This window comes from Ciconia boyciana, chromosome 3 (assembly GCF_034638445.1).
Source record: "Ciconia boyciana chromosome 3, ASM3463844v1, whole genome shotgun sequence".
In the NCBI taxonomy this organism is placed as follows: Eukaryota; Metazoa; Chordata; class Aves; order Ciconiiformes; family Ciconiidae; genus Ciconia; species Ciconia boyciana.
In genome coordinates this window covers 94394121-94420300 of record NC_132936.1, presented here as the reverse complement: position 1 = coordinate 94420300, position 26180 = coordinate 94394121, and the positions used below count along the sequence as shown (strand labels likewise).

At 46.9% G+C, this 26180-nt stretch overlaps 1 protein-coding gene across 1 annotated transcript in view; it reads left to right on the top strand.

The window, feature by feature from the left end:
* MDGA1 (MAM domain containing glycosylphosphatidylinositol anchor 1) overlaps window positions 1–26180 on the top strand; it is a 147806-nt gene that overhangs the window by 74803 nt on the left and 46823 nt on the right. The window contains exons 9-10 of the mRNA XM_072858179.1: window positions 20923–21192; window positions 24549–24700. Coding sequence (XP_072714280.1) covers window positions 20923–21192; window positions 24549–24700 — 422 coding nt within the window. The remainder of the gene's footprint in view (window positions 1–20922; window positions 21193–24548; window positions 24701–26180) is intronic.

Sequence of the window (26180 nt, the reverse complement as noted above, 5' to 3'; positions counted from 1 at the left end):
CAAATGGTGAAAAATATATTAGCCATGTATCCTAAAAGCCTGGTCAAAATAGCCTTTCCATGAGTCACAAAGATTAGTAGTGACTAAACTCTAGCTGTTGCTAGAACTGGCCTTTGAGATGACTGTCTTATCACGGTGAATATTACATTTGCTCTGTTAGAGCCTCATATAACAGTGTGGAGTAAATTGCAATCCTAGTACATTATCCTGCTTGAATGATATTGTGTCAGCTCTGATGCTTTGTCAATCCTGAACAGCATGTCATAAACTACTGGACAGCTCAGTCAAAGTCCAGCTCAACCCTGCACTCCTCATCACCCCTGATCCTCAATACATCTGCTCCAGTATTTTCCCATAGATAGGTTTATCCTCCCTCACAGCACTCACTACTTGCTGTCTCAGGCCCTTGTTCAATCACCTGAATGGGTACTCCCTCTTTGGATAACCACCAAAGCCTGGTAGCAGAGCACCCGTCTCCTCTGTTGAGAGATGTTAGTTAGTTCACCAAATTCTGATTATTGGATAAGCAGACTTTTGCTGGTGCCATTTTTATCTTTGGCAGAAGTCTTGGTGTCTCTAAGTGCCCAGAAAAAGAAGGGAAGAAGGAAGAGGAGATATTTACATAGGATTGACCTTGTTTTGGATAGTCAAGTCTGAAAGATGATTATGTTTCTCATCTTTGGGTCACACAGCAGGTGAGATCTTGGCAGGAAGAAAGGCTAGAAAAGGAATTAACCTGAGTGTCTCCTTCCCTGGAATAACATGGCCTGCGAACGTGGCCCCTTTTGGATCCAAAATAATAGTCCACAGTCATGTAGGACTGATCTCCAAAGGATTATGCTTATTGCCCTTAGGTAGAGTTTTGCCACGTTAAGCAGCAGGTGGATTATTGGGCTTTATTTTCAAAGCATAACGAACATTAGGTGTAATCAGGAAAGTAGATGGAGATTCTCTTTGGAGGGGCAGTTATCAGGAGCCATTGCATAGTCCTAGACATAGGCATTGCCATAGGGTTGGTGACCAGCAGGTCTGGCTCTGCCCTGACCTGGAAGGCAGCCAGAATATGTCCTGCTGGGGCATCTGTTGCCCTTGTCACTTAAACTAATGTTCAGGTGGGCACAGATATTTAGACTCCCTTCAAGCTCACATGCTGGCAAATGTTATTCCTGGTCACACGCTGTTGACTCATTCCTCTTTAAAATCCTGCTGAACCCATTGGCAATGCTGTACATCAGGGAGCAATAGTCAGCATCAATTTCCCCTGTTATCTATGTTGCAAACAGAGGAGCAGGGAGGAGAGGAGGGGGTGATACTGTAAATAAGTAAGAAGCATTGCTGGATCCACGCAACTGGAAATGGAAATGCATTAAACTGTTTCGATCAACTGCTGAAGCCATAGCTCAATGTCAGTGCTCTTTGCTGGTGCCCTGCCCCCTCTGAAACATAAGCTTGGATATTAACTGCTCCATTAAAAGTGCTCTTGAGACACACTCCTGGCATGGAGATGTTTCTACGGACTGGCTAGGACTGGGCTTTTGGCTTCTGAGAGCTCCCTGCAGCTCTCCCTGCCAATGTGAAGGGAGTCTAAGAGAAATGAGACTGTCTGTGGCTAGAGCTGACCCATATCTGTGACTGAGCTGCCTTATCTGTCTTGCTCCTTGACTACGTGAGCTGGAGTATGGAGCCATCTGCTAAGAATTTTAGACTTTGCTGGTTTCATTTCTGAGTGTATTTGTTAATAGTGACTGTTTTAATTTTTTTTTATTATTTTCGTCAGTGAAGTCCATCCCGACACCCTCCTCCAAGCTGAGGAGCACAGTTCAGGAGCTAACTTGGGGGCAGAAGGTGATTTTTCTACCCTTGCAGTGGCTGGGGCTCTCCTGCCCTTCCATTCATGCTGTTCCACATGGTACAGGTCTTGCTCCCAAGAGAGGGAAGCCTCGGGCTCTCGTACCAACCAGAGCTCTGGGATGCTCTGGTTCATTTTATACCATCAGAGGGTTAAGAATGAACTGATGTTCTAGGGAAGGTGTGTCTGTATTCAAAGCCACGGGAAAACTGTGCCTTCTGCAAGTTCAGTGCTTGCAAACCTGGAGACCTTCATTAGCGAAAAGAAGAAAATCATTTGTAGTCATGGGCGTGACCTTGAACCACCAGTCTGAACAAAGCCTGACCTGGTTGTTAGGTCCCACTTTAATGGAAATCCTCCCCGTTTATCCCCTAATTTGTTGTACAGAGGTTTGTGTGACTAAGCTGAAAGTATACCTGTTATTTCTGTGTTTCTATCAATACACAGAACCCCCTTGCTCCCCCCGTTAAGAGCAGAGAGTCTTGTTCCTGGTTGTCAACACACTTTCCACTTGCAGTACTGTGTCTGGGATTAAGTTGCTTAGAGCTTGCGTTTGTGCACATAGCCCTGTCCTCGGCAATACGGTGTTAGGATTGCTCACTCCGCTTCCCAAGGCCGGGGCTGCTAACAGCTAATTAGAGTTGTCAGTCTAAGGACAGGCTGAAGGAGGAATCAGTTTTACTCTGTCATGGCTGTAAACCCAAATGGCCACGGTTCGGAGCACAGTAACAACCACAGAGGCTTAGCTGGCCTCAGATTTGTTTTAACAATTACCATCTATTGGTCCTGGGGCCTGGCAGACGGAGGCTGTGACAGCACTTACATCGGTTTCGAATTGGGTCGTAAGATGGGGTTGTACCAAATGTAGCTGAAAAGAGGATGGCTCCTGTTTGTCTAGGACTTGTTGGCCCTACCCTCCTGCCAGCCTCGTGGCATTGAGGGGCAGGTAGTCCAACAGGCTAAGGATTCTTAGCTAAAACCTTCTTCTTTGTAGCCACCTTTATGTTTGTGGAGCAAAGCCCCAGGACTTCCAGTGCTGCTTTTTTTTGTAGCGTTTGGTGTATGCAGCTTTGGAGGAAAACGTCTTTCACAGGGTAAAGTGATTTTATGAATTTTGTCTGGCCTGAATTTTTCCCCTCAGTGTGTAGCAGTTAGGCCTTGCTCTGCAGGACCTTGGTCTCTTCTCTGCTGGCTGCCATGTGCTGCCGCTCACTGAGATTTTCTTGGGAAGTCTCCCTTGCGCCCCGAGAGCTTTTCCAGTTTACCTCTTTGATTGAAATTGGTCTGACAGAGCATGTCTGCACACTGTGGTGGCCAGGAGATATAGGAGACTTGAGACATAAAGCAAAAGGCACAGATGGCAGGGAGAATTCACCAGAGCACTGGAGGCTGGGGAACAGATTTTGCAAAGCTGGCATGTTCAGTCTGTGGCACCACACGTTGGATGCAAAGTACCGGGAGGCCTCCTCGCTGTGCCCTGGGTAAATGACCGTGAAAGAAGAGAGGATGATACCCAGATAATGTACATCAGGAAGGTGGGAGCCCTCCTTAAAGAGGGCACTTGGGTCTGCTACGTGAGATTGCAGCCTGCCTGCGCTGCCATTCAGCCTTTGTGCAGCTCATTGCTCATCTCTAAACACCTCTGCAGTTGTAATGATAGGCTGAGTAAAAGCTTGCGTGAGAGCTCCTCGCCTAGAGAGATGAATTTGTTTGTTCAGAAGAGAACTGGTTTAAATCAGCTAATCCATTTCTCGGATATTGTTGGGAGAAACAAATACACTTTCCATAAGCTGCCATTATCCTGTTTTTTGGCCAGACTCCCCAGGAAGAGCAACTTAATTTTATCAAGAGAGAGAGAGAGACATCCAAGCTATACAGTTTTGTCGGGAAAGGAGAGACGAGCTGTGTAGACATAGTGGATGGCAGACAGTCTTGGTCATCTCTCTGTGGACAATTGCTCACCTACCGTGGCCCTTTCAGGGCTGTACTGTTCTAATTCAGATACTCCTTTTAAGGTTTTCCTGCCGTGGCAGTTATTTTCCCTGTAGGACCTAGCTATACATCAACTTGTCGGGATAAAAAACAACTCCAGAATCCTCTCAAACGCATTGTGCTGGGCATCCTGCAAGGCTGTGCATGTTTGGGTCTCGCCCAAGTGTGTCCTTGTCTTTAAGCCACAGGAGCATACTGCTGCTGCCAAAGTACTGTCGGGCACTTTCCCAGTGCTTCCCATCTTGCCGTTCTGAAGGAACCACTTTATTTTTGAGCCCTGTTGTTGTTGTCTGGGTTTAGGCCATAGGTGGAACCAGCTGTATCAAAGGTCTCCAAACTGCGATACAGCTGGTGGTACCCAGACTGCATCAAGGCAGCCTGGCTGAAGGGAGAGGTTGTCCTGGATCTCCTTCTGTTTGCATGGGGATGTGATGCAGGTTCCTCTCTAACCTACACTGTGAGTACTTCTGCCATGCGCTTACCGCTAGTCAGCAGGTCAGAGGTGGTGAGCTTGGCACGGCAGCTGTTGCCAAGCTTTCTCTCTTGGTCCTCACAGCACCAGTACGTGTCCAGGGGACGTGGGAACTGGACCAAGGCAGAGAAAGGGCCACGGATCCTGGAGCGTGGGATGGTGGGATATTCTCTGCCAGAGGTGATGGATGGGACTGGGATCTGAGTTTATGGGGAACGCGTTAGGGCGAGGTACCTGCTTGTATGGGTTGGGTGTAGTGGGTATATTTGAAAGAGAAAACCCAGTGGAAAAGACTGGGGATAGGAGAGCTAAGAGGATGGGAAGGTTTGTATATATGTTCTAGCAAAAGAGAGCTGCTGCTGACACCTGAGCAAAGTAGATTTGGGAAGGCGTGGACTGTATGCGGTGACACTGGCATCAGGAGACATGGGGCAAGGTGGTAGATGGAGGGAGTTAGAAAACTGCTGTCAGCTCTCATATTTTAAGGCTGGGGTCACAGGACAGGAAAGGAGGGAATGCCCTGTCTCTGTCAAATTCTGCCTCTGGGCGGTGACCAGGACGTGAGCATGTTGACTGCCCAGCTGTGGGGAGAGAGATGCCACAGACCAGAACCTGCTAAGGGAATCAGGAAGACACCAAGCAGGCAAAAAAAGCAATTCATTTTCTCATGGTAAGTCTCAGCCTCTGCACAAGAGCCTGAGGCACAGAGAAATGAAAACAGCTGTCCACACCTGCAGGGGAGCATAGGACATCAGACCTGACACCGGACCTGTGCCAGGGGAGCAGAGGCTCTTCTCCCCCAGCTTCTTTCCCAGAGAGTGCTGTGTTGTGGTGCCATGGCATTGTGCCTGTGCCTTTGCTTTTCTCCCATGATTTTTGTGCCATAAACCACGTCAAGCAGCACCTACGAGGGTGCAGGAGCAGGCTCCCGTGCTATTCCTCACCTACTCCCTGCACCTCGGCACTAGAGCAGGCTATTTTCTCCTGCCCGGCTGGAGGGCTGCGGCAGGCACGTGGAGGCAACACACAGAATAGCAATGCCACTTTTGAGGACGGAGCTTATGCAGGGAAGACCCCAAGACACTCCTGATGTGAACAGAAGCCCTAATAGGAAACCAAGCATCCTGGGGGGGTTTCTGAATTTTATTTAGCTGTGACCATCCTGACCCCAAGCTCTGAAACAGCACCAATTACATTCACTCCTTTAGGGAAACTGTTTGCATGCGAATTAAATTTCAGAGGTGCTCAGGCTACCCTGCATCCTAGCAGGTCTTCCTGTTGCCAGTTCTGTGCTGGGACACTGTACTGGGAGGCTGAGGGTTCAGTTTTTATGAAGGGCATAAGGGCCTTTTGGAGTTTGCTGTGGGGAAACGACTGTTCAGATACTAGTTTGTGTTTTTCCACTTGGGCCAGTCTCTGAGAAGAAATTGTTTTTTCTTTGAAGCCAGGAAACTGTTTTCTCAATGAGAAGAGATCACATTTCCAACATGCACCCCTCTCACTCTATTTCACTTCATATAGTTCCTGATTTTCATTCCTCTTTGCCTTTCTATTGCAAACACAAATAAGCATGTGTGTGCACACGCTCCTACCTTATCTGAGCTTTTGCTTCTGATTCGAATTTAATTGGCCCCAGGACTTGAGGTAAAACAGTTGTTTTTCTTTTATGAACCCAGTGATGAACCTGCAAAACCCTAATTGGTCCCAGGATTGACAGACGTGCTTAAATTTCCTAGTTGCATGCAGACCTGTTGCGTTTTGTATGGTTTTGGAGTCCTTGTTTCTAGGGTCATGTGTGATCGCAGGAAACCATGGAAATTTTTCATTACTGTTGACTGGGAGGAAGCTGACTTCTGAGACGTTTGCTTGTTTGCCAAGCTGCAAGGAGATGAATGGGATGTAGAAGAGACTGAAAATGACTCAATTTCTGTGGTGGAGAAGCATCTGGGATAAATCCCTGCAGGCTAAAGAAAGAATGGCAACTGAAGGCCATTCCAGCCGACCCTTTGTAGGCTCTTGATCTGTTGTGACCTGCTCTCACATCTGATGAACCAAGTGCTGTAAATCTCATCCGTCGCAAACATGGTACAACTCTGGGCCCAACTCAGCCAAGCATTTAATGGGAGGAATTGGTTGGAGTGCCAAAACTAACAGGGGTTCCTGACAGTGGCTGTGATTGAGGTCAAGAGAACAATAAATACTAGTGGTATTTGCATTGAACAGGGATTTTCCTTACCAAGTGGTGATTGCAAAGAGATATTTTACTGTCCTAATCATAAGCTAGAATGCAGTAGCTAATAACAACTTAATGCAATATAGATGGGCTTAATAGTGCTAGGTCTGCTGGGATTTTCTGAGCAGTTCATAGCTTATGCATAATACAGTCCCTTTAGCCAACATCCTGGTATGCTGTAAAATGGGGAACTGGGGCTTGAGGGAAAAGGAGCAGCTCTCCATCTAAGGTGGTCTGCTGGAAAGAGCATAATGGGTCTAAAGGGATGAGAAGATGGTGGCAGTTGGCTGGGTCAGAGGAGGACAGAGCAACACTCAAAATGGGTTTTTGTGATTTTGGGATTTTTCTCTTCCCCTTGGGCTGCTTGTAATAAGGCCTTGCAAAAGTCCAAGTTTATGAATGGAAATGGGCAAGTTTTCATTCTGATTAGCTTTCTAGGAACCAACTCACAGTATAAATGAAAAGATGCAAATGAAACTACCTCCAGGTTTTAAAGAGAGGAGGAAAGACAGGTTGGGGTTGGGGGGGGGGGGTTGTTGTTTTTTGGTTTTGGTTTGTTTTGTTTGTTTTTGTTTTGTTTTTTTTGTTTTTTAAAAAAAAAACATTTGGAGAAGCTTATGTGCTCCGATTCACCTATCCCAACTTCTGGGACTCCAGCCTCCTGGTCATTATGAGAAAGTACAAGCTCTTTGAATCTCATTCTAACCATTTTGTGCTCTTTGTCTAGACAGGGGAGTTAATTATATGCCAAGCATAGTCTCTCTCACTAGTGGAGCTGAGGAACAGGGTGAGTTTACCTTTGTGGATCTAAACTTGGATTATTTGTACATTTTCAGTGCAGCATCTACTCACCAACTGAAGTGACAGAGAATTCAGTGTGTGCCTCAGTAAGTTGTTCCAGCGTTTTTTTACTCTCATGGTTCAGTTGTCATGACTTAATCTAAGCCTGTCTCATTTCAGTTTCCAACTACAAGCTCTGTTTATGCCTTTGTCTTCTCACATAAAGAGCTATTTGTTATCAGCAGTCTCTTCCTTGTGTAGTCTCAGACACCAGAACAAGTAATCTCTTAGCCTTTTTTCAGTATGCAATCCAGAAAGAGTCTCTTTAGCCATTCACTGCAAGGCATGTTTTCCAGCCCTTGATTCATTTTTATAGCCCTCTTCTCAGTTTTTTTTTTCAACATCATTCTGGCAGCGTGGTCACCCGTATTAAACAGATTTTCAAAAATGATCTCACCGATGCAGATGCAGAGGTGATGCCCATCTCACAATATGTTTAGTAAGCTTTGGCTTAATCATCCCAGGATCTGGACATCTTCAGGCTACAAGAATTAAGCTGAAAGCTGATGTTCACTGAGTTACATTGACTCAGGCTCCTCTTGGAGTTGTCTCTTTCCTAACAAGAGTGATGCATTCTTTCCTCAGCAGTTTTCTTTCCAGACCTTTACATTATCCAAGATAAATCGAATGCAGTTACCATAAGCCCATTCCATCAAGCAAACCAAGCTGTCCTGTGTGAAGTATCTCTCTCGTATGTTATTTACTGCTACATATTTTGTGTCCTCTACAGATTTTGGTATCTTATCCTAACATAGGCACTTAAGGATGGTGATTGTCAGTTATTGCACATTAAAGCGCTGCCTTTGTGTGGGAGGGAAGGAAGCAAAGCACAAGCCACATCCCAGAGCTGTGCCAAAGTCTGCGCCCCGCCACCCCAGCCGCAAATGATGTAAGGTCATTCAGCCACCAAAGGTGTTCATGTGCGATGTTGGCTACACAGCCTGAATGGGGGACTTTATAATTTATATGCTTTAGCTATGCCAACCTGCCGGCTGGATCTTTGACCTTGATGAAGATGTGAAATAGCATCAGTTTAAGAGGTTCATATGGGATCTCACTAGAGAGGTCTTCCTAGAGAAGGTCTTCCCTCTCACTAGAGAGATCTCAGTGGTGCGTACACCCATTTAAAATTTCTTTTTGAACTCTTTCAGTTAATGTGTTTTTAATCTGCTTAATGTGGGCTGCATTTGAACAGTATTACATCTTCAATTAGTCTGTCGTGTGGAAGCAAGCCAGGATCTTTCCAGTGCCTGAGGATGTTATGACAAGAAAGTTACTTTTCTTGTTGCTTTCTCAAACACTACCCAGTTTGTCTGCCAAGGACCCATAAAACTATATTAATCACGATTCATTTTTTAACTTGTAAAGTTGCATCCCACATTCATCTTCCATGAGTTTTTTTCTAGAATCAATGAGGAATAAAAAGGTTTATTGCTGTTTGTTCTGAGGTCTCTTCTGCTTACATTGACCCAATTGGTTCATGTTTGTACTCCCGTAGGCAATACATGCGTGGAGGGTACAGAATAATTTTTTCTCCTTTGGTGTTTGCAGGATGCTATCACAAACTTCCCCTCAAAGGCCTGGCTAGATGAAGTTTTCCTCCATCTTTTCCTACTTTCTATGGCATTTTTAAGGTTTTTATGATCTGTTGTTAGTCTGTTATTCTGCCATTTTTGCACTGATGAATTCAGATCAGGATATACAGATCCAGCTAGAGTCTTACAAACAGGACAGAGAGAAGCCTGTCTTCCCATCATCTCTGGCTTTTATCACAGATTTAGCCAGAGATATTCCCAGATTTAAGTCCACACAGGTTCTTTCCAGAGATGTACACAGAATTATACCCTCTCTCTGCCCACCAGAGTGGGATGGCTCAGCAAACATTGCTGAAACTTGTTTAAAATGTCCTTTTCACCTGGGGTATCTGATTCTGGGAGGTGTTATTATCTGTCATGGAGAGGCTGGAAGGAGCAGGATGCCATGTTACACTGTGTGCTGCCGCAACCCCTTGGGCTGCTAATTGCTGATGGACTGACTCAGGCCAGGATCCACTTTCAGATCTTGATGCAATGGGTGAGAATGAGGAAAATAACGGCCTTACTTTTTGTGTCCCAGAAGACTTGGGAATGTGAACAATGGAAACTTTATGGAGCCAGCTTCAGACATTTATCTGTTGGACCAAAATCCAGGCATCAGGAGAAGAAATTGAGTGTGTACTTCCCACTTGTCCTGCATATCACCTTTGCTGCAGCCTAAGTCCTCCTCAGTCAACATGAAAAAGCATCTGTGTGAGTTAGGCATGTGCCCACATTACAGGGATGCTGCTCCTCCAAATGGTTCCTGTAGTGTTGGCCAGGTTTGAGGTCAGCCACAGAAGCAGCCTGGAAAATCGAATGTCAGAGCAGATTTATCCAGTGAGCAGGGCTGTTAATAAATTTCCCTCTCCTGCTCCAAGTGCAGAGGAGATGGGACAGAGCTGATAGCCAGATGGGGAGGTCGAGGGAGCAGGCTGCTGTCCTTGAATGATTGCCAGTTCTGCCAGTGGCTTCCTTCCTTGTGCCCTCTGCTGCAGAGGAGACCCTGAGCCCTGGAGAGTGATTTCTGGGAGCCCACAACACCTGCGGCTGTCAGAAGTGACAGTGCTCTTCCTAATGCAGGGAAAGACGAGAGCTGCAGGGCTGCATCTGCTTCAGCAGCAAGGCTGGTGTACTGCTGCTTCTCTGGAAACGTGGTGGCAACGTAGAGAGCAGACATGAGGTTTCCAGCAGGGGAGAGAGTCCTCCATAGCTCGAGTCCATGCCCTTCTCTGAGACAGGCGGTATCATCCAGGCCTGAAGAAACGGGACTGCCAAATCCTCTGCTGTCTCCATAGGTGGTTAGCAGTTTTGGGAATAAGGTGTAGGGAGATGATTCTCTGTAACCGGCAATCCGCTGAAGATACATTCATGAAAAGCTATGACAGGTACTCATATGACAGATAAAGCATTTTTTTCATAATTAATTAATAGAGGAGTTGGACACAGGCACTTATGAAATTCACACGTTTTAAATGCATGCAGGTAACGGTATGAAGGATGGAGGGGGAAGACAGGGCTTTCAGATGGCAGAGTTGGTGACTATTTGGCAGCTGGCTTTTTGGAACCGGTCACTATTCTGAAAGACCTCAGCCATTTCATCTGATGGACTGCCTGAACCTATCCTCATTTTTCCATCCTTCACCCATGATTGATTTGATCTACCTTGATTCATCTGAAGATGATGATGACAATGATGAAGAGGTAACCATCCAGAGAGTGACAGCAAAAATTCTTACAGTAAAAAATGTTTTTGCCTCTCTTTTCTCTATGCTATATATACTGATCATGTGTTTTTAAATTGCATGCATTTCTTAAGTTCCTGTATGCACCACCCCCCTTGTTACATTAATTCTTATGGGAAAAATTGCTTCTATATCTGTTGACCTCAGCTGCTTCATCTATGAGACTGAACGTTTGCCATAAATCTTTTAGTTTTAGCATCCTTTCAGCCTCTTTCAGAACAGTTACGTTTTCATTGTCGTCATCTTCCTCAGATGAATCAAAATCAATCAAGGGTGAAGGATGGAAAAATGGGGTAATGATGACAGTTAGCGGAGCAGGATATTAAACAATTGGCAGCATAACTGTGAGGTAGTGGATAGAGAAGTGATGGAGAACTGGGTGTTGCTCTATGCTGAGTTCTTCCTCCTTGGTCCAAATTCCCTACTAGGCCTGGAGGGGAGGCTGAGGAAGAGCCTGGTTTGTATGGGGAAGCTTGTCCTCTTTCCACTCTGTAGATAAATGGAGAATCACTGTGTTAACTCTTCCTGGTCTAGCTTTGCCCCATGCGTCCTTTTTGCTTACTAGTACAGACAAAGAATTCAAAGTAAACATATTAAGGAGTGCTGGTTAATATTTCATAGAATCATAGAATCATTAAGGTTGGAAAAGACCTCTAGGATCATCTAGTCCAACCGTCAACCCAACATCTCCATGCCTACTAAACCATGTCCTGAAGTGCCACATCTACATGTCTTTTAAATACCTCCAGGGATGGTGACTCAACCGCTTCCCTGGGCAGCCTGTTCCAATGCTTGACAAACCTTTCGGTGAAGAAGTTTTTCCTAATATCCAATCTAAACCTCTCCTGATGCAACTTGAGGCCATTTCCTCTCGTCCTATCACTTGTTACCTGGGAGAAGAGACCGACCCCCACCTCTCTACACCCTCCTTTCAGGTAGTTGTAGAGAGCAATAAGGTCTCCCCTCAGCCTCCTTTTCTCCAGGCTAAACAACCCCAGTTCCCTCAGCCGCTCCTCAGAAGACTTCTGCTCTAGACCCTTCACCAGCTTCGTTGCCCTTCTCTGGACACGCTCCAGCCCCTCAATGTCTCTCTTGTAGTGAGGGGCCCAAAACTGAACACAGTATTTGAGGTGCGGCCTCACCAGCGCTGAGTACAGGGGCACGATCACTTTTTGATTTGATTTGATTATCTTAGTTGCCTTGGATGGCCCTCCTTCCCCTACCAGGCTCTTTCTGGCTTGGATCTCTCTGATCCCACCACCCCATCATTAAAGCAGGACTGATTTTTTAATCAACATTTCTGCTTTTGGTTATGCTGCCTCTTGCTTTGCCTGCCTGTTTGGAAAGCAGCTGTGGAGGGATCATCTAGTGCTCCCAGTTTAGCTTTCAAACTGAAAACAGAAGGTGAGGTAATGCTGTAGCCCAGCTGTGAGCAGAAGGCTCTGACCACCTGTGGCCCTGACAATCATTGCATTTCTAAAGCAGGGACTCTTCTCCATTTTGACAGGATTGCAGCCCTCCGAGGCACTTTCTCGTGCAGCCTCCCTGCTCTTAACTTTCAGTTCTTTTATTAAAAGGGTCTAAACATATGGAGGCGATTGAATTGCTCAGGCAGCTGGTGATGGAATAGGAGCCTGTTGCTATTGGATTGCTGCTTGGAGTCAGCAGTCACCTCTGCCTGGTAGCTCCTCTGGTTGTGGGTGAGATCCTCCGTAGCAGACTAGGGGAAACTCAGTCAGTTCCTTGTAGGCAGCAGCTGCATGCTCTGGACATGAGTGGCACTAATTGGATGGTGTCTGGAGTCCAAAGATTTATCACTATATTTGCTATGGGGAACGTGCAGGCTGGTGTCTGTTTTCTTTCCCAGGGTAGCTCCGTTGTGGCACGCAGCAGCTCGAACACAGGAGGTGTCTCCTGTCCAAGAGCAGGACATGCTGCCCAAGTTTCAGATGGGTGTAATGACTCAGCTTCCTGATGAACTCATTAAACAAGGCACTGAGAGTTCATGGAGAGGTTCATATAGAGGGGTGTCACTGGCCACTTCTGTGCAGGTGTCGCACAAGCATTTACTTTGGTCTGCATTCATCCCACCTAGCAGAGACGTGAGGGCTGGGATCACCTTAGGCTCCCTGTGCAGTCATAGGACAGAGAGAGGTAGTGCCAGCTAGGGATTCCTGCCAACCGAATCATCCTCTGGAGATGTCCCTCTCACTCAGTGGCTTTGGAGGGAGGTGGCTCTTCTAACTTGGGTGCCTCAGTGAAGAACCTGAACAGGGATAAAGTCCTGTTCCAGCTAGCTCCAGGTTTGCTGTCAAACCTGGGGGGATGATCAGTCCTTTCTCAGTTGTTCAGAATCCTTCTCAGGAATGTGGATGGCCTGTCCTAGGACGATGAACATCACAGATTGGCTGCTTTCCTTCTATTTTCTCTGCTTTACACTGTGGATGGAAGCATAGGGAATGCATTCTGCTGGGCCATGCAGGGATGGGCCAGGCAACTCTGTTTCTGCTCACAAGGTTGCAAACGGTACCTGTTGATCTCTGTCCCATTATAGGCCCCTGAGCTCTGCTTGTCTCTGCCAGGCACATGAGGAGAGCCAGAGCTGTAGATTCAGGTTTCTCTTTTATTTTCTCCTTTCCCAAACTTTTTGCATGTGATTCCTCTGGCATTTAAAACTCTAGGACAGTGTTTCTGCCCAGAGAAAACAAAATCTAAATAGGAACTAAAGCTGTGCTTCTGCCACCTGAAGAGCAGAGGAAGGAAAGAAAGGGGAATTGTAAAGATATATCTACATACACACACGCACATATAAAACATCAACATCATCTTGTCAGGGACTTTGGGAGAGGAGAAGAGGACTAAGAATTTTCTCCTTCTAGTATTTGTTGAGGTTGGGGGATACCGGGGATAGGACAGAGTTGATTACTAGGGCATGAAAACACCTATGGGGAGGACTTGCAGTAGGCTTAAACTGCAGCAAGGGAACTGGGTTAGATGGTAAGAAAAACTAGTGATAAACTCTGAAGTAAGAGGACAGATGTGGATTCTCTGTTTTGGACGAAGAATCTCATTTGGTTCTTTTTTGTGGGTTGATTTTTTTTTTCTTTTCCTTAGTTTGCACTGGCAATGAGTTGCTTTATTCCCAGAACTACCCAGCTGAGTAGCTCACCTATGAATTATTGAGTAGTAAGATAACTGGTTCTCTGCCAAAAGTTAATGCATATGGGATGCTTTTGGGGAAAGCATATCATTGGCTGCCTGTTAGTGAATGTTTGGATCTAAACTATTTATATGCTATTGGGAGCGGCATGTCACTGCCAGCCCAATTTGTTAAACAGGAGCGTGTGATAGTGGATGCATGGGTATGAGCTGACTTCTCATTATCTTCTAGAAGACAGAGGCAGAACCTGAGCGGAGAGTTGGTGGTCTGACAACTGCTACACATGGAGGGCTCCCCTCTTGTGGGTATGTGGGTGGGCAGGAGAATCCCAGATCCACCCTAGCCATCATCCTGCTTCACCATGCTGCAACTAGTAAAATTGGCTGTGAGTTAGAGACAATATTTTCATATTAGTCTGTGGCGAAAAAAAAATCTAGATTTGGGTTATGCCATTGGTCTGGCAGTAATTGAAGATATTAACTCTGAAATGCCCACTCTCTCGCCCTCTTTATTTCTCTTATGCATAACTGCCAATTGGGCGGTATGGGGGGGAGCATTATCAGCATGCATTTCACATACAAATGTGTATGTGCCTTCTGTACATACACCATCTTTTCCCACTTATCTTTTTCAATTAGGGGAGCAGACTGTTTTGAAACCAGGCACTTGAAGGTAAGTGAGGCATGGGAATGAGGTGGCTTTACTCTGTGGGAGAATACTTGTCTTTGTAGTGTCTTGTTAGCATGAATTAATTGGGCAGTGAGTCTGAATGGAGTTCCAGCATGTCTGGGACAGATCTTTTTTGAGGAGGCATATCTGTGAGGCAGAAGGTCTGGAAATTCCCACCCAGGATGGACTTTCTTCAAAGCACTCTGTAAAGTGAGCTAGGGGTCTCATGTATTAATCGGCACAGTTCGTCATACAGAAGAGGAAATCCTTTAGTAAATCCCTCTTTGTTAAAACAAGGTGAAGACTGGTTGAGCTAATTGGCTTGGAAAGTTCAGAGAAGAGGAAAGCAGAAAAGGTGGTAGTGAATACATTTCATTTGCTCTTCTTTTAAAAGCAGTCAACTAGCACAGAACTAAGCCTTTTCTGATCTGAGCCCTGCTTCTCCGGTCCCTCCACCCACTTGTCTAGCAGAAAATGTACTCAAACAAATTTGTTTTGTTTGAAATAACAATACTTGCAACTTGGCTTTCAAGCACTTTGCAAAAAATACACATTTTGTCTCTTTATACATGGGGAGACTGAAGTGCAAAGGCAAAAGGCATAGAAGATGAAAGAAAAAGATTCTGGCTTTTAGCTGAAATAGGTTGAGCCAGCCTTCCTCCATCTCCCCTTTTCTAACTACTCAATTATATCATCTCTCAGAAACAAGCAGCTGAGACTGGGCTTGTAAATATTAGTTGGGTATTTGTCTCCACATGGAAAACTGCTGGTGCCTAATGTGTGTTCTTGGGGTGTGGGGTGTGGGTGCTGTTGCAGGGAACAGAATTGCTCAGCTGTGATTTCCCAGCCTTGTGACAATGAAAGAGCTTCCTGCTTGCTCAGGTAGAGAGCTCTGGTCTCTCCTGGAGCTGAAACCATGGAGTTTTCTACCTGCTGTGAAAGCAGGGGTGCAGTATCTTTGATGTCTGTAACATCTTTATTACCCCGGATTATGGGACCAGGGGCTGGATAAGGAAGGCACCCTTTGCTGGGATTGCTTTGGTTGTCTAGAGAAGATTAGGGAAGACTGCATCCAGTATGACTGCAGAAGGGTACCTATCAGAATTTAAATGGATGCTGGATGCAGTCATATGGGTCTCATAAGGCCCTAATAGCACCCTGTGCTGATTTGCTTTCCAGAGAGAGAAATTATTGCCTGATGTCTTTAGTCACTTTGGATAACGAAACACAGCTAATAATTGTAATTAACCACAAAGTGCAGTCTTTCATACCAGGGTCTCTGTGTGTCCTTTTCAATGTTAATCCAGCAAGTGAGTGGTCAATTAGCTCTCACATGTGGGAGAAGGTGAAGACTACAAGCAGGAGTCCCACTGGCGCTGTGATTGCATGGCTAAGCTTGGAGGGAGTCATTCAGCAGAGTGGGATGAGAGCTGCTGAAAATATAGCTGCTTTCCAATCTAGCAAGGCTTGCTATTTTCATCACTTGTGTTACATGTTGCATTTTCTAGATTTAAATAAAAATGTAAATCATGAGTGCCTCTGAAGGGTAGAGTAGAGGGTGTTTTTCACAGGGGAAGAAGCCTGGGCTAAGGACTGAAGTGTGGGTCAGGATACAGGACTCCTGCGCTGCCTCTGTCTGATGCTGCTGGTTCGTGTGACCTCAGGCAAGCCATCTTTCTGCCTGTGCCTCTCTTTTTCCGCCTGGACGTTGCTGCGCCGTGGTGCTCTTTGCAGCAGAGGAAGTGTTGCGGGAAGTAAACCCCTGTAGAAAAATGAGAGTGCAGCAGCCCATGGCAGCTGCATAGACCAGCGGTACAATGCGGGCAGCTGACCACCTACAGAGACGGCTGTTGTCAGCTGCTGGTCAGGGTGGCTACAGGGGCGAAAGGGCTGCCTGTGAGTCAGCAGGCCGGTTATGAGTGAGCTCCTCAGCTCTGACAGCCCTTTCAAAACAAGCCAGCATTTGGGAATTGACCAGGATATGCTATTCACAGTCCTCAAGCTACGGTGGGAAAGCAGACTTTGCATGTGTCTTGCATAGTAATGTTGTACTGTGGTGTCTAGGATTTTTGACCTTCTCAATTCTTGCCTGAGCTCTTAATGCAAGGTCTGTTCACTCAGTGTTCCCCTGTTCTGCAGATGCTGGTTTGTGTTTAAGCTTGTCACTGATTTCTGTGCATCAGTCCACTCCAATATGAGCCTTTCTCTGCCTTTCATCCATATCAGATTGAGCAGCCTCATGACAACATCCCCATTTTTTAAAGTGAAAAAAACCTTTTTCACTTAATTTTTTTTTTTCTGCATTTACCCCACAAGTGAAAAACTTTCCATAGTGCATCACTGCCATCCTGGGATGCTCTGACTTCATCATTGGTGAAAGAAGCATCCCTGCCTTCTGGCGGCATCTGAATTTGATGGGAACCTGCAGCAATCAGACAGCATTGCAAGGATCACTGACTACCCCTCCTTGAGCTGTGTCCAAGCAGGACAGCACAGTAACAGTGCAAGGAGACTGTTGTCTCTCCTGCAAGCACTTTGGATCTTGTAAGGAAGAACAATCCTCCCTTCCTCAAGGCTAAAATAAAAACAGACTTAAAACAAATACTTACAGATTTGACCACAGCTCAACTGCCAGTGCACTTCTCAGTCATCTAGCAGGATGAGCATTTCAGTCCTGGTTATTTCCAGTGAAACCAAGAAAATAAGCTGTTATCAGGGCACAAAGCAACAGCCCTTGACACTTCACATTTCTCTGTTGTGCTTCCCTCACTCTTGCCCTTCATCATCATGAACACTGTGCTAGCTTAGCAACCCTTCAGTGCAGAGCATCTGCTCTGGCTCACAGCAAGGGAGCTGCCTACAGCCCGGCTTTGCTTTAGGGTGCCTGGCACACTGGAGTAGGTTGCCTGTGTTCGGCTGATTTGATTTGCTCCTAACGAGCAGGTGAGTGATTATGTTTTCTCCTGTTGCACAATAATTCTGCTACGAAGGCAGGCTGCCCTGCCTTGTGTTTCACAGCAGCCGCATCTTAACAAGGTTGCTGGAGGAGCCTTGCTCCTTCAACGTTGCCTAGAACGGTAATGCGCTGCCCCCTTCTCCCCTTTCGTCACTCCTCTTGCCAGCTAGCTCTTCTAGAGTTAAGCTGTGTGTTGAGAGAAAACAGTAATCATCTATATTTGTTTGCTGTGTTTCTTACCAGGGGATCCCGAAGCCCTGGATATGCAGGGAGGTTTTTCACCTCCCTCTTGAAGCGTAGCAACCTGCTGCCTGCAACGTGGCTGCTGCTTAACAGAGCATTTCAGCTGCATGCACTGGAGTTCAGGGGAGACGTGGAAAGACATTTGAAGAGCCTCTGGACAAGGACCCTCCTTTGGAATTGGGTTAAAAACTGGGGCTGATACCCAAGCTCCCCAAAGAGCACCATGGCAGCTTAGTGAGCCAGAATAGCCAGATACTGCTGTACTGAGCAGCACAGCTCCCTTACAGGGGTGCTGCTTCCCTGCGGGTATTAGAGGCACCTGGAAAATCATTATCATTTCCTGCAGCTCCCTAAAGGTGTCTGCGCAGGAGTCATGTTGGAGGTCTCTGCTCTGAGACAGTCACCGTCTCAGGTGTACCGGAGCTGTTCAGTTCCCAGTTCTGGGGAGTAGGAGCACCGGCTCATTTAAACAACTTTCTTTTGCATTTAAGCCAGGGATGAGAAAAGGCTGTGTTGTTATCTGCTAGGATTTGCAGTCTGAATCCCTGCCTTGGTGGTGGTCTCTCTTTTGTGTATAACCTACTTGAACAAGTGTGGGCTCCCCAGTAGGTGTTGGAGGCCAGAGCTGAAGTCTGGCTCTGTAATTGCTGTTGACCTTTCTTTGCTTTCATATCCACTGGCAGCCTTCAGCAACAGCTGCCCCTTGCCGAAGTACTGCATGCATTCTTTGCAGCGATGGGATGACCTGCTTCAGCGCTCTCTCCAGAACACCCAGGGGCTCCAGGACTACCTGCAGAGTTAATGTTCATTGGGTGTTTTCTAGTGCCAGAGACAGGAGGAGAAAATGTAATCAATTTTTACTGTATAGGCACTTTCAGACGTTCCCTTCACAAGGTGATAACATAGGCCCAGAGCCTGTCCCAGTGCAAATCAAGTAAATCCCATTTCCCAGCTGAAGAAGATTAAATATCTTCTGCATCCTTGGCTGCCCTGCTGTTCCTGTGACCTAAGGAAGCATCTGGATTGTCCCAGCCCTGCTCCTCTGTGACCCTTTACCAGCCCCAGACCCCCCCTCAGTGAGTCCCAGGGGGGCACTTTCCTTGCAGCGTGTGTTCTTGCAGGGGCACTTTGTCCGATTTCAGACCTTTTCTCTTCCTCTGTCCCAGCTCCGTACACAGGTGCCACTCAGTGCAGTGAGGGAAGCTGCTCTCCCACCCCTCTCTTCTCCTCATGAGATAGATTGCTTTGAGTACATCTGGAGCTACTGTGCCATTTTTTTTAAGCCTTCCTTTATCTTTTCTCTCCCCTTTTTATCTTTTTTTTTCCCCTACATCACCAGCTGGCCTTGATTATAATGTGAGACCCCACCGGCTTCAATTAAGGAGCAGATGTGACCCAAGAAATGGGATGGCAGCTAGGGATGGAGATGACACATTCATGGCACTAGGTCTAATCAAACAACTTCTCACATTATTCTCACCGTAAGGTGGGAGACATGTGAGCCAAAGGCAAGTCAGCGCTTGGAGCACCTGCAGAGACATATTGCTAGCAAAGCCATCTGTAATGAGCTGACCATGCCACCCAGCACGGCAACGTGAGCTCAGTCAAGGGCTGCTTTTAATCCACTTAAATGCAGCAAAGGGCCCAGAGGCTGGGAGTTGAGAACGGGTACCTAGAAAACAATCAGCCACTGTCAAACAAGGGCTGCCAGGTGGAGGGAATGCTTGTACGCTGCGTACCCACAGATGCATCTGTGTCCCTGGGAGAGGGGACACTGTGCATGCAGACCTATGGGGTAGTGCATGCACCACCTTCATCTGTGGTGAAGATGGAGATGTTGCTAGTGTTACGGAGCTGTAGGTGGGTCTCGCTGGGGTCAGGCTATGGGAGGGGAGGGACTGGTGCGCTGGAGCCCTCCAGGCACCCCTGTGTTCAGGGCAGCAGGGATGCTGTGTGACCCGTGGTTGCTGGTGGAGCTGTGTCTGTGGCCCTGCAGATGCTGTGTGTTGCAGGTTTTTGGGCCTGGCTGTGCTTGGCGGCTCTGCGGACCTTTAGAGGAGGCAGGTGCTTTGTAGATCTGCAGTGCATAGAAGTTGTCTGTGGAAGAGCAGGTGCTCTGAACCTGGAGAAGGTGAGTTGTGATTGTGCTGGAGCTGCTATAAATCTGTTCTCCCTCTTTTACATTCAGGCTAACAGCTGTTTTGTGTTCAGGAAGCCTTTCTCATTTTAGAGGGAGAGCTTCTGGTTATTCCTATGCTGTAGTGTTTTAATTAAGAGTTTATTGCAAGTGAAACATGTCCATCAGATGGCTGTGGAGACTGAAGTCCTCTGCCATTGCATTAAATAAGGGATAACTCAAGAAATACCAATCCAGACTTTCTCCTTGCTCTGCCTCAACCGTGCTGAAATCGTGAGGTTCCTGTAAATTTTTACAAGTGCTAAAGAACAAGACTTAGTAGCCTCCCTTTGCTAAGGAGGTGGCCACACATCATCATTCTCACACTACTGGCAAAGAAGCTGACATGGAGAGACATGACTCACCTCCCAACATCGAGGAATTGTTGCCAGAGATAAAAATAGGACCCAGAGTCCCCGTAGCCAGTCCCTGATGTGTTGTACTGATGTATTTGGGAGAGGCCCTCTAACACCCCTTCAGATCTGTGCTCTGTGGGGACAGCCAGTGCGTATCCCTCCATCTGAACACGGTGTCCCTGATAACCCTGTTGGATGTTGACCAGACGAACATGAACGTGACTGCTTGGGAGCATACCTGCTTGCTGAGGGGGTGCAGTTTACGCTGGGTATGAGGACTATGGTTATTCTGATTAGGAACCGAGGACTGAATCCAAGCTGTGGCGCTCAGCTGCTGGAGTTGCACTTCTCACAGGAAAGAGCAGGGCTTGGTAGCTCCTCCAAGCAGTGTCTCACTGTGGGATGAGTGCTTGCTAAAGGCCACTCCTACCTAATAAATGGGAGGGAGGTGGGAGGTGGCCCCAGCCCAGTCAGAAGGGGATGTCAGATGACTATTGCTGCTTTTGGTTTGATGAAGCCTGGTTCCCACTAGAAAATAAATATGCTCTTGGAAATCATAGGTGCCTGTCTCCTCAGAGGCACCGCCGGGGTGACCGTGCTGAGCGAGACGGCTGTTCCCTGACGGCGTCCCTGCCTGTTGCTCTGTTTGGTCTCCAGTCCCCCCCGTGGTGGAGCCGACCTTCCAGGACGTGCGCCAGGGCGTGGGGCGCAGCGTCACCCTGCGCTGCACCATGCTGAAGGGCAGCCCCATGAAGGTGGCCACCTCCGTCTGGCGCTTCAATGGGACGCTTCTGGCGCAGCCCCTGGCAGAGCAGCAGGACTACTCGGAGCTGAAGGTGGACAGCGTGAGCCGGGAGACCAGCGGTAGCTACGAGTGCAGCGTTTCCAACGACGTGGGGGTCTCCACCTGCCTCTTCCAGGTGTCTGGTAAGTCACAGAGCGCACATTGGAGCAAGCTGTTGTATGGGGTCATGGAGGTGGGAAGCTTGCTCCCAATAATCTGGTGCCAGTACAAGCAACCTCTACTGCCTCCTCTGTGCACGGCGCTGTGTTCAAAAGGGACGACTTTCTGTAAGCCGACAGGCAGATCTGCCTCCATCCTTCAGGCAGTCCTTCAAGTCTGGGAGGGCAGTCACTGGTACGTTTTAGCAGTGTTTGACCACTTGCCTGAAAGATACAGGACTTAAACTCGAGGCTGCCATCAGCTTTCAAGCTTGAACAACCTGTATCGTAGATAAGTATTGACCAAGGGGGAGTGAAAGGCTCTACATCCCCCTCAGCAGCCTCCAAAACCATCTAATTTCCCTTTAAAAACCAACCAACAAACAAAAACTGTATTACGTATTTCTGTACCTTCCCTGTGTCTCCTGGCTGTCTTTGTGTCGCGATGCCTGCTAGGACAAACGTAAGCTGGGAATGGATACTAGTACTCAGTGGATTTGCCACTCAGTTTTCTGTTAATCCAGCAGGCACCGTAACAGGAATCCTCTCCAGCACCCGCAACTGTGAAGAAGGATGGCAGAGTTATAGCATCTAAAACCACTCATCTGACCTAGCCTCTCCAGCTGATCATTAAATCTGCTTTTCCCATGACCCCAGAATTGACTTGGGCACCAGTTTCTAGACAAGCTTTCCAATGAAGTTGCCTTAATAAGCAGTAAATTCAGCCAAAATACTGGGGTTTCAGTCCAGGGCCAATTTATAATACTTTTCAAGTCAGGGCTGAACAAATGAGAATAAAGAACACCCAGAGAGGCCTGATTTTGAAGCAGATCTTTCCCAGGGTTTGGAAAAGCTCAGGTATGCTGTTACTGAGATGCTCTCAGAAATGGGGAAGCCCAAACCAATTCTACTGTTTGGGCCCCTTTTCAGGACCTTGCTCTCACCTCTTGAGATCTCCTGGAATTTGTCTGGCAGTGGATTTTGCTTGAGAGCTCTGGCCCTCTCTACCCTTTCTTCATATGCTTGTTAGCTGTCATGTCACTGAGTAAATGATGGCAAACCATATCCCACTATGAGCCACCATGGCAAACTTTGTCCCTAGCAAGCTTGGGAATGCTCCCAGGATCCGAATTTCTTGCTGGAAATAGTAACAAAAACATATTGCCACCCAGCGTGCCATGCTGTGCCCCACGAGTTAAAATCCCCTCAGCAGAAAGCAGCATTCATCCCTAGAGAGCACTTATCAGGAAAGCAACAAGCATTTATTTTCCTGCATCCCTCCTCTGTTTCCAAGGCATTGCTATCTGATGGTGGCTTTTCAGTTCCAGACATCTCTGCCTGTGTCCTGGACAGCTACAAATCAACTATACCTTCTGAGCCTGAAGAGCAACCTAAAAAAATAATCCAGTGGCTAGACTGCTGCACTTGGTCTCAGGACTGCTGGAGTTTTAATTCCCGTCTGCCACAGCCTTCCTGAGTGAGCGGGGGGAAACGCATAGTCTCTTTTTGTTTCTGTTTCTCCTCTGTGAAAGAAGGACCATAAACCTTCCTATCTGACAGGGAGGCAGTGACTCCTTTGTGACTGTGAGGTATTCAGATGTACTGGAAACAGGGTACATAAACCTGCCCAGGATGGGATTAGTTTCTCCTATGGATGAGCGATTAGCTTTCTGGGATGTTTTGGAAGGATAGTGAGACATCCAACCCACTCCCCTTGAGCAAGTTGTCAGGGCAGCCCATACTGGTCACCACCTGCTCTCCTACTAGCTACCAGCACAGAAAAGCCCTGAAAGTGGGGTGAATAACCTTCAGCTCTTCCCATCAGCTGTAAGCAAAAGACAAAACTTCCCAGCAGTGGTAAAAGTTTCAGAAAGGAAGTTCCAAAAGTATTGTGATGTGCTGCATTAGAAGGCTTTTTTTTAGATTCCGTTTCCATCTTGGAGTCAATTAATAAGGAATTAATATCATGCAAGGTGATGATGATCATCAGTTCTGATTTTATTTCGGAATCCATTATAAAGCTTGACTTCCACAGTCAATACAAGTTGAATAAGCAGCAATTAGTCTCTGAGGTGGTTCTGAACTTCTTGCTTGTGCAAAAATTCAAGTCAATAAAAATAATAAGAAAAAAAGGACTTGGAAATAAACATCAATATTATCCATCTGAGTTCATAAAAAATAAACATTGAATCCTTTCGAGCCTAATTATAACCACACAGAATGGCAGGGTCTGTGATTCAAGTGGAAAGGCGCAGCAGACTGCCTGGGGAGATGGTGTTTACGTCTGTTCTGCTCTCCAGCATCCCTGGCTGCCCAGGCATCTTCCTGGTCTGTGCAGGTCCAGGTTGGACCTGAACCCAGAAAGGAGAGTTTTGCTTCAGGCCCAGCTCCTGCCTGGCCCAGGACAGGACCTGCCAAAAATTGAAGCGCACAGGGTGAAATTAAGGTAATTTCAAACACGGCAAAACCAGTGGTGGGTAAGACCTTGAGTTGCTTCTGGGCCCTGTGCATTTGTCCACCAGCCGCTGGGCTGCATGGCAGTAGCCTTCAAATCATGTTTGTTAGTGGTTCAGGACAGCAGTGGCTGGGGAAATGATGGGAAATCCCTTCTTCTCCAAACCGTCCAGTTTCTCTCTGGTACATTGTTTCTCCTGTGTTTGCCTTCCTCCTGCTGCCCTCTGTTTTTAAGGGGAGACGTGGGTTTAGAAAAGACATCTCTGCCCCTGCAAAAGCTCCCGGTGTTTTTACCCAGGCTGAGGTCAGCATCCCCTTTTGCTGCCGAGTTGACTGTTGTGTACAAAGAGGCTGGAGCACTGTGTTGCCGAGGCAGGGGAGGTGCAGAAGGAGCAAGGTCTCCTTTTTAATGCCATGGTCCCTGTGTGATAAATAACACTTTTCCTATGACCTACTGGCCAAATGATCTTTCCTCAGGGTTTGTTAGCAGGAGACTCTGTAAAGCAGCAGATGAAACAGGAGAAATGCCAGTTTAAAGCTGTTACCTCAATCTAAACTACAAAGCAAGAGAGAAAAGATTAGAGCTGGTTCCAGCTGGAGAACTGAAGCTGTTCCCACCTTCTCTGGTGTCAGTCATGCCCCACTGGTGTTGCAGGGCTGCTAACCCTCCCAGTAGTTTAGGCTGTAAAAGCAGTGGTGATTCACAGAAATGATGGCACATCAGTGCAACACCAGCTACAATAGTAAAGGTGTCCGTCATGTCAAAGGAAAGTGGATGAGCTGGGTGAGTGGAGCTGTTCCACTCTCACCGCATCTCTTTGTAATTTATGTTCCCCTTGATCCCACTCTTTTACTTTCCTCCCTCTTTTTTTTTTTCCCCCCTCCAGCAAAAGCTTACAGCCCAGAGTTTTACTATGACACTCCCAACCCCACCTTGAGCCAGAAGCAATCCAAGAATTATTCTTACGTCTTGCAGTGGACACAGAAGGAGCCCGATGCTGTGGATCCCATCCTCAAGTACCGACTGGAAGTCCGGCAGGTAAGGTCTGCTCTTCTGGAGCCTCAGCGCATGCCCTTGGGAAGAGGACCTCTCAGGAGGCAGTTGCATCAATGCCTCCTTGCAGATTAAGAGCTGAAGGTGACGAAATTGCCAGACCCTGATGGTCTTGCACCTTCCCCACCGAATGGAAGAGGCAGGCCAAGTGCACAGCTCGGTATTTGTTTTTATGTCTGGTGTTGGGTATGATCGAGGGCTTTCAAAGCCCGCTACCTCCCATCGGACTGTTCATGCTCAGTGTTCTGAACGGGGTTTTAATGTGAACAAAACCCCACAGTCATTAGTAGGTATTGTAGATTTTATAGGCCAAATACTCAAGCGAGTGGAATTCCCCCCTCCTCACTCGTATGAAATAAAGGGAATAAGCTGAAGAGCTCTCCAGGCAGGAACTGCAGGAAAAAGTCATCAGCTGTTTGTGTTGCAGAAGGGCTTTTGTACTGTCACAGTAATGAAGCTATTTGGACTATATAAACTCTGCACGGGAAGAGAAGTGGGTTTCAAGGTTTCTGAGTCTGAAGAGAAATCATACCAGAGGGGGAGGAAGAACTGAGGGAAATCTGGAGATCACTGGTTGGAGAAGGTTAGGGAAAAGAGTCTGATGTTTTTAAAGAGTGCATTTACCTAGCAGGATTGCCACGTACTTTAATCCACACTCAGCAAAGTGCCTGCGTTCAACATTTTTAAGAAATGGGGACACTTAAAATTGGTGGTTCTTGCCATTCAGTGGTAGCTTGGAAGCAAATGCATTTTGCAAGGAAAAGTTTGTTTACTGTAGATAGAAAACAAAATAATTAAAAAGATACAAGTGTCTCTTTCCTCTAGGACTGCACAGTAGGTTCCAGTTTTATGTCTCCGTTTGATTGTGAGCTCTCTGGGGTGGGACAGCCTTTGTTTGTTACTCAAACTGCGTGGAGCACATTGTCAGTGCTTAATAATAATATAGGACACAGGGGAGCCTCTAATAATGAAGGCAGTTTGTCACAGTACCCCTTCCCTCTTAGCTGAGTTTTGCTATTATCAGCACTGCAACTCAACGAACTAATTTGTGGTTTTTATCCTTCTCCAGTGATGCTGAGGTTTTTTTCCTTTTGCACAGTGCCTGAAAGTAATCTCGGATCTGTTCCTCATTTAGCTCCTACTGAAAGGGATCAAGAAAAGGGAAAATCATGTTTCTGCTTTAAATTATGACATGAAGGAAACTGAGTGCCTGTGGAAATTTAACCCCCCCCCGGTTTTGTTCATACCTCATCAGTTACTGCTGTTAATGTTTCTTTTGCAGCATCACTACATAGTTGTGACTATTGAGTGGTGTGTTTTAGAGGAGTGTTATACCATGGCCCTGCTGTAGCCCAATCTCATGTATGGGTAGGCTCTTAAAAATGGCCACAGCTGCCATCGTAGTGGCCTGGGTCTGAATAAGGGAGGGCAGAGCGAGGAGGAAGCGGGGGAGATTTGTTCCCAC